Below are 13207 nucleotides of genomic sequence, written 5' to 3'. Positions count from 1 at the left end.
AATCCTCAACCAGATCAGGTTGCTCAGAGCCCCATCCAACCTGGCACTGGACATTTCCAGGGATGGAGCATCCGCAGCCTCTCTGGGAGACCTGTGGCACCCTCATAGAAAAAAATGCCTTCTTACTATCAAATCTGCAAAAAGACACTCACTGACTGCAGGACATTTTTAAACCATATCAGATACAGCTTGTGTTTTGTAAATGTTAAATGTTTGATATCATGAAGAATTCTAACAAGGTCCATTTGAATTACTTCAATGCATTTCATCCCACCATATGTTCTTTCACTTGCTTTCTTCTTTGCTGGTGCATTATACTGGTAAAAGACAATTCTTTTGTGACCAGTAGAAAGATGCTATATTTATTACCAATAAAAATATTTTGCATTCCAAGAGGAGAAAAAGAAGAGCTGTCAGTAAGGTCCCTCTGTGCCCAGATTGTTGTTTCAATAAGACAGATCACAGCAGTTCCCATCAAAATCTTTTTGGCACAGTGACATGCTGATCTCCTTTGGTTCTTAGGAAACAATCTGCACATCAACAATGCATAAAGAGTTGTCCTAACTGAATGCCTCCTCTTACAAGGCACGTTACTGGTAATAAATATTGGAACAGCTCAATTCCAGGGGTGCAAAAATATGTAGAATCTTGTTTGTTTTGGGCTCAAAGGTGTAAATGTGTTTGCTGTATCAATATGACCAGCAGTAATTTCATGATGACTAAATTTTGAAAGGTTTGGCTTAATTTGTCTGTACATATTTTCAGAGAGCTACATTGCAAACCACTCTCTTTTAGTGTTCTCCCTGAGTTTTTTAGGCCAGAAAGAGGATTCTTCATTTTTAATGTTATTGATTCTACATTTTTTTCAGAGGAAAATTCCACATAACTCTGGGCATGTAAGCATGAAGAATCTTATGCTTTGTATCAAATACAAATAAACACTGAGATGCGAAGCTTTCATTGTCATGGTTAACAGCTTTATTTTCTGGGGTTATTGTTTAGGTGTGAGAGGGAGATGCTCAGTGGTGGCAGGGTGCTCAGGAGGAAGGTTTTTGCTGTAACTCAGAGCCTTTTCAATGGCTTTGTTCTGTGATATCTCATATTGCCCTGCCTGGCTACAACTTTAATATATTTCCTTGTCTGCTCCTCTGAGTTCATATTTCCAAATCAGGCCGCAAATTGAATATCTGATTTGATGAATGATGAGTATCAGTGTGTTGTAACAGCTTTTTGTCAGCCTGAGCTGTTCTGGATGGGAGCAAACTTTCTGAAAGCTGGGGGTGTAACCACATCCTCCGGGCAGACAATTATAAAAAACAGTTAAGCCTTGTCAACTAAATAGTTGAACTAATACCAGCCCCTCTCCAAAACCAGGTCCATGGAACCATCCAAAGGAGAGGCACGTGTGGTCAAAAGGATTTCTTTGCCTGTTGTTTTCCATCTGTGAAGAAAAGCAGGGAAGAAAGTGGAAACATCAGGAAGCAAAGCAGGAAATCCAAGGAAAGCACTCGAAAGGGAGAGGGTTTGGGGATAGCTGGTGCCATGAAGAAGTATGAACAAAACATCCCCTCTAGCATTGTTTTCATGCTTGTGGTGACTGAGAAAAACAGATTTCATGCATTCTTTGTAATGAAATAAGGTTACCTTGAGAAATGTCACCGGTCTCTCTCTCTTCTAAATGCTGAGGGAATAAATGTGAGGCAGTTTCCAAATACAAATGGGGTGCACTGGTGCTCTTGCTGAAGCAAACAGGCAACAGGAGCAGGGCTTGAAGAAATCAATATCAGACCTCTAGCAAGTGGTGAAACAAAGGGACAGAAATCTCTCAAAATTACTAAAATGCAATCTCAGGATGGCAAATAATCGATGCTCAAAGAGAAGGAAAATCCGTGCTTAGGAAGTGGAGAAAAATGTGTGAGCAAATTTGGAAACAATTCCTTCCTTGCAACTTTGGGGGAGCTATTTGTGTTTCATGCACAACTCTTGCCTTCTGTGAACACACAACCACAAAATTAATAACATAATCACCAAAGACCAGAATATTTCACATTAAGTTGTTGAACGGAGCTATGATGGGATAAAGAAAGGATTAAAGGAGCTAAAAAAAAAATCTAATTCAAATATAAATCAAGAAGTCACAGACCAGGCTCTGTGTCTTGAAGCAAGAAAATGAAAACTTTGCCAAAGCCCCTTGATGCACTTTCTCTGCCTCGTGCCCGTGGAAGACAATGACATTCAAGTCCAGTTCAAGTAATGTGTCGGTTTTCCCAAGACTGGGAAAGTAACACAATATTTGTAGAATTTGTACAATTTATACAGAACAGATGTAACCACAGGATGGTGGCCCTGAAATGGATTCTGAACCCCCAAACAGCTGAAAATTGACCTGGTATCCAACCTAAAGGCTGCAGCAGGTAAGCTCTTCACCAGGTTTGGCTCCCCTGAATAACCCTTTCTATGACCCCAGTTTTCTGAGTTTGAGGATGTCAATGAACTTCTGAAGTTTGCAGAAACTCTACAACCCAAAAAGGGGTAAAGTTTACATCTTCCTCAAAAAAATAAAAGACAAAAAGTCTGATCATGGCCTGTATGATGGAAAGGTAAAAAGTCACTCAAGAAACCTTTAAAAGAGGAGACACATCTTGATGTTTTAATCCGAAGGAGAAAGTAACTCAAATCTACTTCCTCTTGTAAGGTATCCCATAGGGTTCTGGTCCAAATAAATAAAATGGGATATAGAATACAACTAGGATTATTATCATGAATAGGATTTCAGCCTGTCAGTGTCTGGGAACTGTGGAATTCAAGGTTGCTAAAAGAATATTAAGTAATGAATGTCTGTAATGAAAAGCATTTCAACAAGAACATTAATATTTCTTAAAAGATAAAAAAAAAGACAAATCCCAAAGCCATCTCCTTTGAATTGCTGCAATGAGACCGAGCAAAGAAAAATTCTAAGAATGTGGCTGAAATTGTTTTAGGTTGATGTGAAAATCATCACTTACTTACAGTAGTTAAAATGCCATTGTGTCCAATCAGTTGATTACTTTTTTCTTTTGTCTCCCCTCTCCTTTTTTTTTTTTTCATTTATGGTGTTAGCATTTTAGACTTTGTTGGGATGAAAACTAACAGTGAAATAAGGACGTAGTTCATGTGTTAAGTTAAACTTCCTTGCAATTTCCTTTGGCAAAGTGGTTGAAACAATGCAATACAGCTCAAAAATGTAATTAATGATATCCCTGTATCACCTACAGCAATTACCTGCTGTTGCTCTATGGTAGATAGTTGGACCATCTGTAAAAGAGAGGCAGAAGGAGAAAAGAATGAGAGGAAAATGTGATAAAAACAGAGGCAGAAAAGCAAGGGATACAGCCAGCACAAACACTTGCCCTTGAGAAAAGCTGAGTGAAGAGTAAATGTTTGATGGGAAGTGGACTCGCAGCTGGGGTGAAGATGCATCTTTGTGTCATGGGAAACAAGAGTTTGTTCACTTTCCTTGGACAATCAGAGCTGTATCAAAAATATCTGAAGCAGTCATTGGTCATCAACTTTAAAACAACAATTTTAGGGGAGAGGAAGCTGAGAATGGATTTTGGTTTTGTTACAAGCTGAGGTGAAGCAGATCTAAAAGTGGCCAAAATAAGTATTTTTTACTAATTGATTTGATTTATTTATTTAGAAATTAGGCATGGGGGAAACCATCTCTCTTAATCTTCAGTTCTCTGAAATCTTTCCCTTCTAGTTGGGTTCACTGACACTTTCCTTCCCTTGCATTTTGTTCTTGAAGCTTGAGAGCTGTGAGGACCCCCTGCCTCCCTCTCTTTCCTGCCCAGTCAGCCCCTACCACTAGTGGGAAGTGAAACAGGGAGCTGAGAGAGTCAACAATGTGTCCCCAAAACTTAATTTTCTTCACTGACATGACCAACTTTCAGAAGGTACCTCAAACCCTACGGTAGAAAATCTCAGTTCTTCTGTTTCTTTTTCAGTCTCAACATTTCCTCTTTGCACAGCTTTTACAGTGGCTCCTGCCAGGATACTGCCCAATTACTTCTGTGAAGATCCCATCACTATTTTCAGCTATTTTGTAAAAGCAAGAAAATTTGGGAACACGATTCATGGGTTTCTCTACCCTTCTTTAAACCTGGGTGTATTCTGTGTGCACCATTATTTAATTTACATCATTTAAGTGTCTCTTTACATCATTTCAGTATAAAGGAGAACAGAGACCAAGGAACTTTTGACTGTCTTATTCAAACATAGTTTCCTTCTTTGTTAGAATATTACAGAAAAGATACAAGGGTAGAAGGAATGAGAGATACTATTTGGTATAAAGGCCCTTTTCTGGTTTTACCTTTATAGGGATGTAAGCAGTGCTAAACCTATAACCACTAGGCTCAGTCAATGCCTGTGGACTCATCTTACTGCTCTCTCTCACAGATTTCACCTCTTAATGAAGGGAAAATTTTCACTGCCTAATTTTAAAGGCATATTTAAAGGAGCTCATTCAACAGCAGCCCACAAGAAGACCTTTGTCTCAGTATGACCAGAAGTGGGATTTGCACCTGTTTCTATATAATGTCAAACTTAACTTACAGCTCTTTTGTTAAATTCAGGTTGAATCTAAATCTTTGTACTACGTTGTCAACTCCTAGATGTGAAGAGAAATTTTTAAAGCTTAACTCCTTGCTCAAAACTGAATCTGTGATGTGGACTCCTCTCAGCTTCCAGAATCACAGCAGAAAAGTCATAGAATCGTGGAATGGTTTGGGTTGGAAGGGGCCTTAAATACAGCTGGTTCCACCCCCCTGCCATGGGCAGGGACACCTTCCACTAGCCCAGGTTGCTCCAAGCCCCGTCCAACCTGGCCTTGGACACTTCCAGGGATGGGGCAGCCACAGCTTCTCTGGGCAACCTGTGCCAGGGCCTCCCCACCCTCACAGGGAAGAACTTTTTCCTAATATCCAAATTAAACCTACTCTCTTTCACGTCGCATTTGAGTCCTGTTTCAAGAGAGGATTCATCAATTGGTAAACAGCTTTCTATTGCCAAACCTGGGCCAATGCAAATGCTACTTCACCAACATTCATTCATTTGAATGACACGGTCAGGTGTCTTGGGGTTTTAATTAAACAAATTCAAGAATAATCTAGTAATGTGTAGCTCTGTTGCAATGTCTAAAGGAGCTTACAGGCTTACTTTTCTTGGACAGTCTTGGAAAAAGTGTAATTGATAATGGCTGATCATAAAATAAAAATAAATACACATAAGTTAAAAAAACCCTGTCAGTTTTCTGACTCCTGAATTAAATAAAAGTAAGGATGTAGCTTCTTCTGGCCAAAAGAGCCCTGAAAGTGCTATACCTTCTCTGTGGACACAAATTTGGTAGGTGTAAAATACCCCCATGCTCTGGAAGGACAGGACCACTGAGATAACACCTCTGGCAAGTTAGAATGCAAATACTTGAAATGAAAGTCATATATATATATAATTTTTTTTTTTTTAGAAAAGAAAACACAAAAATCATTGACAAAATTATTACATCCAACTAATTTACATTTGAATGTGCCTCAGTTTACCTCACATCTCTTTTACCACGGGTACTAATCCTACAACAACTAAAAGTAAAGGATGTGATTTTCAGTTCTAATCACACAATGTAATAAAAACTGTCCGTGTTAATGCCTGTCGCACAATCACAGCTGTTAGTTCTTTTTTAGTAGTGTTTTGAAGACCCTCAGTCACTTCCATCCCCAACATGAGCTCCCCCCCACCCCGTCAGTGTCCTCTCCTCCTCCGCTGGTTCTTGCTCGGGGCCCTCAGGAGGCTCTCCCGGTACTTCACGTTCATGTGGAACAGTCGGACCATCTCATGGTCTTTGTTGTCCAGCACTCTGGGCAGAAAGAGGGAGGATTTCTGTGTCCTGCGGGTTTTAAAGCCCCTCCTGGGTCGTCCTTTGCCGTTGACGGAGACGTACCAGAGTCTCTCAGCGCCGGCTTTGCGCTTGGCGCCAGCTCTGCTGGGCACAGTCCGGTACAGACGGGACGCGTAGGTGTTGTACCCCAGCTCGTGGATCCTCTCCACAAACTCGCACTCGGAGTTGTAGTTTTCCTGTGGAGGAAAAAAAGACGACAAAATCTCAGGCGAGACTCTACTCGAGTGTTTCGGATCAGGACAAGCCTGGTGAGAAAACCTCAGGCTGGTGGTGCAAAAAGCAAGAGAAGCTCCCTGGTATAAGGTGCTCCCCGTCAGCAGTGTGGGCACACTCTGTGGATCAGAGACAGGCAGAGGTCCAAAAACAAACTGAAACAAAAAAAAAAATGAGGTATGAATAGGAATGAATTGCGAGCAGCTGGTTGTTCAGCTGCAATTTTTTCATGTGTGTGCTTATGAATTTAATGCTGCTGTAAACAGGTGATTTCATTGCTGCCTATCAACCTTTGCCTTCTATCAAAAAGGTAAAATGCTACAGCTTAATATAAAAAAAAAAAAATCTGGCTCTTCCATTGGTATATTAGGCATTAGATACACTTGCATGTCTGTTGCATCCAGTTTGCTTTGGATATTTGAGCAGTAAACCACATATTCATGGAGCTTCTTTGCTTCAGCATAACAAAATGAAAGTACTGTCTGCCCACCAGCATGTTCCTCCAAAATTCCAGGCTGCTCCTCTATCATAAACTGTAAGGGAGAACATGCACCCATCCCAGATGCCCACATAATCTGTCCAAATTTGCCCCTTTTCATCTGGCCCTTAACTGAGAGAAAACTGTGCAAGAGCCTGGCAAGAGGAACTCCTTCCTTCTTCCTCCCCAGGAGCAGCACAAAGGACCTCCCACATTGTACATCTTTTCTTAACTGCAAGACCATCTTTGCTGTACCTGTGTGATTAAGATTTCAGCATCTAACCTGTGTGAAGCACAGAGGCAGAAGGGAACTGTTACCATGGTCTTCACAGAAGTATTTTATTTTGCACTGCTTCCCTGGAGGACATGGAAAAGGCACAGGTAGCCAGGCTGGGGCCAGAAAAGCCATAGGCCCCACCAACAACATGTCTCTGATGCTGTTCACTCACCAGAGATGCTGCTGGGCGTTTAACAAGATTTTAAAAGGCTCCACATGTCTCAGCTTCCCAGCTGTAGAACGGAAGCGCCCTTCCTTGCAGGGACAAGGGTTTCATGTGCTGTGGTGCTGGAGCCCACACAGCTACCAGATGGAAGTGGATTTGTCCTGCTGTCTGCCCCCCTTCTGGTTGCAGAGGGTTTATCACAGAGGATAAATCTAGAGGATTATCACAATCTGCCAAGGACACAAAGGAATTCTGCAGACCCAACAAACTCGTTTCATTGACATGGGGAAAATTGGTGAAGCAAGGGATAACAGGGTTATTCCAATACTACTTGATAAAATGCTCCTTGTATAATTATCCCTGAATTAGTGAGTCTTATTCAAAGCAGGAGCCTGGCACAGGGTCTTGGACCAGCAATATCAGTAAAGTTGTTGGACAGTTTTCTCTAGTCATGCAAAGACAGGGAGTTTCCCCTGAACTGAGCCCTCACCCCTCGCTGCTTCTGTGAAAAAAGCTGCAGCAAAAAAGCTTTTCCTGGATTGTCCCCGCAGCTCTGAAACACAAGTCTGAAACGGTCTCTCTCAAACTAGAGCTGGAAGAGCAAAAATTTTCTTTCCTAGTTATACAGAAACCTTTCATAGTTGATATTCTTTGGCTGAAGAAACTTCAGGATGGTCTGATGCTCCTTAAACTACAAAGAGAGAAAAGGAGTCTCAGAGCTATCCTGCTCTAGGCTTTTCTCCACTTCAGGAGAGAAGTTTTTTGCTCAGAATTTGTTTAGTCCTATTTTGATTCAGTACAATTAATCTGAAGGAAAAAAAATACACCTATTTTGAAGAAGAAAGAAAGAAAGCTGAGAAAGAACTTGAAAAAAATCATCCTTCCCCATAATTTCTTTGAGACAGATGCTGTCTCTGAACTGATGGAGGGGCTCCATTGAAAAGATGCCCATTTTAATCAGAAGTGGCACAGAATCACAGAAGTGGCACAGCAGAGCTACTATGTCCTCATTCCTCTCTGGTTGCATTTTCCATTGCCAAAATTGTTTGTGATCTGCTCCTCTGCACCAGCAAAGAACCACCATCTTTGCACACAGGCCCCTTTATCAGTGAGCATCACATGAGACACATTACAGAAGATGGGTTGTAAACACTGCCAGAACATTCTTGAAGAGGTGGAGTAAAATGTGTTAAACTGGGGAGAAAACAGAGTTGATTGTATCACCTAAGCTGCTTTCACAAGGGAACAGCTCACACTGCTCAGGGACACTGTTCAAATCAGCAGAATTACATCTAATGTCTAGTTGGAGGAAGCAAATCTCACTCAAGCCACATTCGCCGCCTTCTAATCTGCTTCCATACCCTGGGATTCCAGGAGACACTGCACAGTGTGGCTGTTATGCAGTAAGAGAACACAAGATTGCTTGGGATGTAATCAAAGGCAATGGATGAAACCCAAGTAGGTAGATAATGTGTATAGTACACACTGACAAACGTGCATTAGTTTGTGAAGAATTCTAAGCTGGAGTGTTTTGTTCACTGAGGGGAAATATTGTCTAGGCTGAAAAGGCACTAATATCATCACAACCCATATTTTATCTCACAGATCAGGGCTCAAAATTAGGTCAAAAGAATAAAATAAGGTGTTTATTTTCACCTTTATCTTCTTGCACCTTCTCGTGCTTCCTTTTAGTAGCTATAGCCCTGCCCTTAAATCCTTTCTCTGCTAAGTGAAAGGCAACCAAGTGCTCTGTACAAAGAAACTCCCAGCAGGAAGCTGCTTTCCTGGAACATACATGCTCAGGTACTCCTGTATATTCTTTACCTGACATGTATATATCCCCTGCCAGTGTCCAGGATCCACATCAAATATCAGCAGAGACAATTCTGAACAGGGGTGGATGTTCTGCACTGCAAGAGTTGGCTCACAAAGTCTTTATCACTGCACCCAAGTGCCCAGAATTTTGGTCATGTGAAATATCTTTGTCAAATACATTCTTTGAAAGTACATGGAAATACATTCCATGTACCTTTGGCTTTACAGGCAGTAAGAAAGTAAAACCACATCTTCTTTTAATCCTTTTAAGAATATGCTGATCAGTTAAGTTGCCTGCAACAATTCCAGACAAAAATCCGTCATAACATTACTCTTTTCTCTAGAAATGCTTATTTATGAGAAATCAGTGCTCCCCAGAGGAAATGACAGGCATATGCCAGACTTGAGTAAAACTTACTGATGCATAAAGTCTGCCCCTTTTGTTCATGGCCAGGTATCTGCCGGAGAACAAGCCCTTGATGGCAACGATTCCAACGTCCACAGCGGTTATTTCCAGAATACCTAGAAACAGAAACAGTTATGAGATATGTTATTGCTCAGGTGTAAATTTTTTGAGATACATCTGCACGTCTGCTTACCTGCAGAGCATGATTTCACAGTTCTCCCTAGCTCACATCAAAATCCCAGTGCAATCACGGGAATGAAATTAGTGTTATTTGAAACAGTGGAAAGCAACGATGGTGCGGGAATTGGTTGAGACAAGGTGGACAGTAAATCCTGAGATGTCTGATTGAGATTGAACTCTTGCAAAACTGAAAAAGATCTGACACTGAATTAGAGGCTCACTTCATCCCATATGTATATAAAAAAAAGTTTAAGTCCTCTTTAATGCCTAGGAACACAAGAGCTCTTGACTTTCTGAAACCAGTCACAAAGCTGCCCCATTTCAGGACAAAGCCCTTGCTGAGGTGTCCAGAGCGTAAAACAGTGTGAGTCAGCTGTATTTTAGAGCCATGTACATAATCATGAAAGGAACTTGTCATTTAAGATGTCAGTGTAGCCCTCCAGACAAGGACTGTATGACTGTCTGAGACAAATTAAAAAGGAGGAGATTTTCAGGCCATCAAAGATGGGGTCTCCAGCACAGCAAGTGTCACAGGCAAGGCTGGCACAGTACCTGCCATGATATTTATGTCCAGCCTAAGGTGCCAGGACACTGCTGGAGGCACAAATGGCTCAGAAGATGTTGTACGTGCATAGCTCTCTCCAGCTGGCTCGCTCACACCCTGCTCTCAGTTCTCCAGCCGTGACCTGATGGCTCAGTACTTCCTATGAGTGTTTGGAGGCAAGAGGTGACCCCTGCACCCGAGCCCTTGGTCAATGCTCAAGGCAGGGCCAGGGGCCTGTCCGCTTTGCAGAGCTGGATTGCTGGCCTGGGAGGGCTGGGCTGGCTTTGGTGCAGCTGTTTTGAATCAGGCACCGGTTCGCTGCTGCAGGAGCCTCCCCCGGGCTTTGACAGCGAGGGGGGGTTTTCTCTAGGAAATAGTGGTTTTCCTTTATGGACTTCAGACAGATCCCTAAGGTCTCCCTATCTCTGTGTGCCATCGCCAGGCGGGATCTACGCTTCCTGGGGCGGCGGGGCCGGGCTGGGTGCGGGGGCGCCCGGGGCTCCCCCCGGGGCAGCGGCAGTGCCGAGCCCCGCTGTCCTCCCTCCGGCCGCCCTCGCACAAACTCCCTCGCTCCCGACGTATCCCCTTTCATCTCAATTACCGCCGATCCCCGGCACATGTCAAAGGGGGCAGATGTGATGTAGCCGGTGGAAGCTCAAGCCCCAGCGGGAGCCGGGCTGGGACGGGGGAGGCGTGGGCAGCCCACCGCGCGTCGGAAAGATCCGGGGACTGTGTCCCGGGGAGGTGCGAGGACACGGTCTGGGCTGCCCAGCGGTCCGGGCTGGGGCAGGGCTGGCGTGGGAAGCCCCCGGCGCAACGAGGGCAAGTGACAGGTCGGGCGGGCTGCGCCGTCCCGGTTCCCGTCGGGGGAACCTCGGCCTTTGGGGGTCCCGCTCTTCCTCCGGGGGATTGAGACCCTCCGCCGCCGGTCGTGTCCCCGCACCCCTCAGGGCCGGCTCCGGGGTCCCCCGCCCGCTTCGGGGGCAGGGGGTGCTGCCAGTCCCCGGGGGACAGAGCGGGAGCCGGAGGGTGCGAGGCAGCGAGTAGGGGGCTGCGGGTTCCCGAAACGCCGGGGCGAGGTCTCGCCCAGCCCGACGAGGGGAGGGGGCGAAATGCTCCGACAGCTGGAGGTGCTCCCGGTCCCCTGGACAGCGCGGGGCAGGAGCGGAGGCGGGAGCGGCTTCGCCACCGCCCCGTCCGCCCCGTCCAGCGCCCGCTGCCCTCCGGTGCCGGGGCCTCCAGGGACACCCCTCCCCGCACAGCCTGGCCCGGGGGGACGCGGGACGGGCGAAGGCGCGCCCGGTACTCACTGAAGGCGCTGTTCTTCTCCAGGGTGCCGTTGATCCTGCCGCTGGGGTGGATCTGGAGGTGGTACTTGGTGGCACAGTAGAGCTTCCTGCGCCGGGGCGCTCCTCCGAGGTGCTCGTAGACGCCGCCGCGACCCCCCGCATCCCGGCGCGGCCGAGGGGCGCTCGGGGAGGCTCCGGGCACCCCCGAGGCCCGCCCCGGGCACCACGGCTCCTGCAACAAACTCAGGAACAAGATCCAAGTTATGACCATTGTGGCATGATGGCCGCAGCGCTTGGTCTGCTGGGGAGAGCGAGGCTCGCAGCGAGTGGCACCAGGGGTCCCATCAAAGCCGTCCTGCTCGCAGCACTCCGCGGTTGCCGAGCACACTCTGTTTCGAGCCGTGCAGCATTGGCAAGATTTTATCAAGCCTCGATCCGGCCCTTTTATCTGTCTCAGATTTACTTAAATCAATAGACATCATCAAAGGCCACCGAAGAGTCCCAGCTGTTTGTATTAGATGGAGCTGCCGTGATCAGCCTTCTCCTTGGGTTTCCAGATAGACAGACGGCATGCGTGAGAGACAGGCAGGAGGAAGGAGGGAGGGAGGGAGGGAGAGAGCCGCTGAATTTCTGCGAGAGACTGCGGGGGAAAATAGTTGATCGACGGAGCATAGAAATAAAAGCAGCTTCCTGCAACAATAGCCTGATCTGCGACCAATTGATACAGAGCAGAGGAAGCAAAAGGTATCAGTCTCGTGTGAACTCCCAGAGTGCAGCGTGGATAAAATTACACAGCATCCCTCTCCCGCCACCCCACACACCGCACACCCCCGCACGGGGGCCGCCCGCCCCGCCGGGAGCCGCGGAGCAGCCGCGGACCCTCCGCCGAGCTCCGCCACCCCCCGCGCAGCCCCCGCGGCCGGGGGAGCGGGGGGGCTGATGCTCGAAGCAAAACATCTTCAGGAGGTGGCTTTTGGAAGTGCGCAGAGGAGCGGGGAAAGGGATGCGGGTCCCGGCTCCCCGGGGAGGGGCAGAGCACCCCCGTGGATCTCACCCAGGCGCCAGGGTTTGCTCAAAGTGTGTGTGTGTGTGCCCCCCACCCGCTTTGCCCCCGGTGCCGAGAGCAAACAGTTATTACTAAATCAATCAGTTCACGGTTACAAATAATACGCGTTATTTAGACAGAGCTTTCAAGATTTAATCATTTCTAAATTAACTTAGACAAAGTAGGGCCCGGCAAGTGTTATGATTTACATCCCTAAATGCATTTGCAAGAAGTCGGAGCTAATCCTTTTTCTTAACTCCGGTGCCTGGAAAGTCTCATTAGCTGGAGCAGATCTGCACTCGCTACCATGTCGCTTCACACAACTGCCTACGCTTTCAAAATAGGATGGAGCTACCTATAAATAAATATAAAAGAAGGCAAAAGGTTCAACAGCTTCGTGAATTACGCTGCCCCTGTGTGCTCCTCAAAGGCAGCTCGTTAATTAGATTTGCATCTGAAACAGGCAGTAGGAGTTTTGGGGAAGTGTTTGAGAGATAATTAGTATTAATGTGCTTGAAGGGCACACAAATACACCTTTGAAGTGAGTCACGTCAGAATTCAAGCGTTTGACCTTGATCAATATAATTTTTTTTTTCCGGAATTGGTGAACATGAAGAGATCTATAAATTTTTCTTAAAGACCTTCCTATGTAGAGCACGAGGATTTTCTTACACGTTAAAGACTTCTTTAAAAGGGGAAGCTTTTACTAGTGGGAAAATAAGGGAAGGGGTACGACCTTTTCCTAAAAGGAATGGCAGGAGGACGAAACTATCTCGAAAGCGACTCCCTAGTTTAAGCTGTGCTTAACATTTAGTAGTTCTCCAAGGCTAAAAGGCTTTCCATTATATGGTCGTCTGGAATA

At 45.7% G+C, this 13207-nt stretch overlaps 1 protein-coding gene across 1 annotated transcript; it reads right to left on the bottom strand.

Moving 5' to 3' along the window:
• Window positions 1-5775: 5775 nt before the first annotated feature.
• Window positions 5776-11571, bottom strand: FGF3 (fibroblast growth factor 3). The gene is made up of 3 exons (XM_027696317.1): window positions 11322-11571; window positions 9300-9403; window positions 5776-6108 (listed from the first exon to the last, which is right to left on the bottom strand). The coding sequence occupies exons 1-3, from the start codon at window positions 11569-11571 to the stop codon at window positions 5776-5778; spliced, it is 687 nt and encodes a 228-aa protein (XP_027552118.1).
• Between the last annotated feature and the right edge of the window lie 1636 nt (window positions 11572-13207).

This window comes from Neopelma chrysocephalum, unplaced genomic scaffold, assembly GCF_003984885.1.
Source record: "Neopelma chrysocephalum unplaced genomic scaffold, ASM398488v2 Primary Assembly neopelma1_106b, whole genome shotgun sequence".
NCBI lineage: Eukaryota > Metazoa > Chordata > Aves > Passeriformes > Pipridae > Neopelma > Neopelma chrysocephalum.
The sequence above is the reverse complement of the archived record's forward strand: the minus strand, read 5'-3'. Positions and strand labels throughout refer to the sequence as shown.

Coding starts and splice junctions, on each gene's coding strand:
- FGF3 (XM_027696317.1), bottom strand. CDS start 11,571: ATGGTCATAACTTGGATCTTGTTCCTGAGTTTGTTGCAGGAGCCGTGG. Junction 9,404..11,321: donor GGAGAAGAACAGCGCCTTCA/GTGAGTACCGGG, acceptor TTCTGTTTCTAG/GTATTCTGGAAATAACCGCT. Junction 6,109..9,299: donor GGGGCAGACTTTATGCATCA/GTAAGTTTTACT, acceptor TTTCCTCCACAG/GAAAACTACAACTCCGAGTG.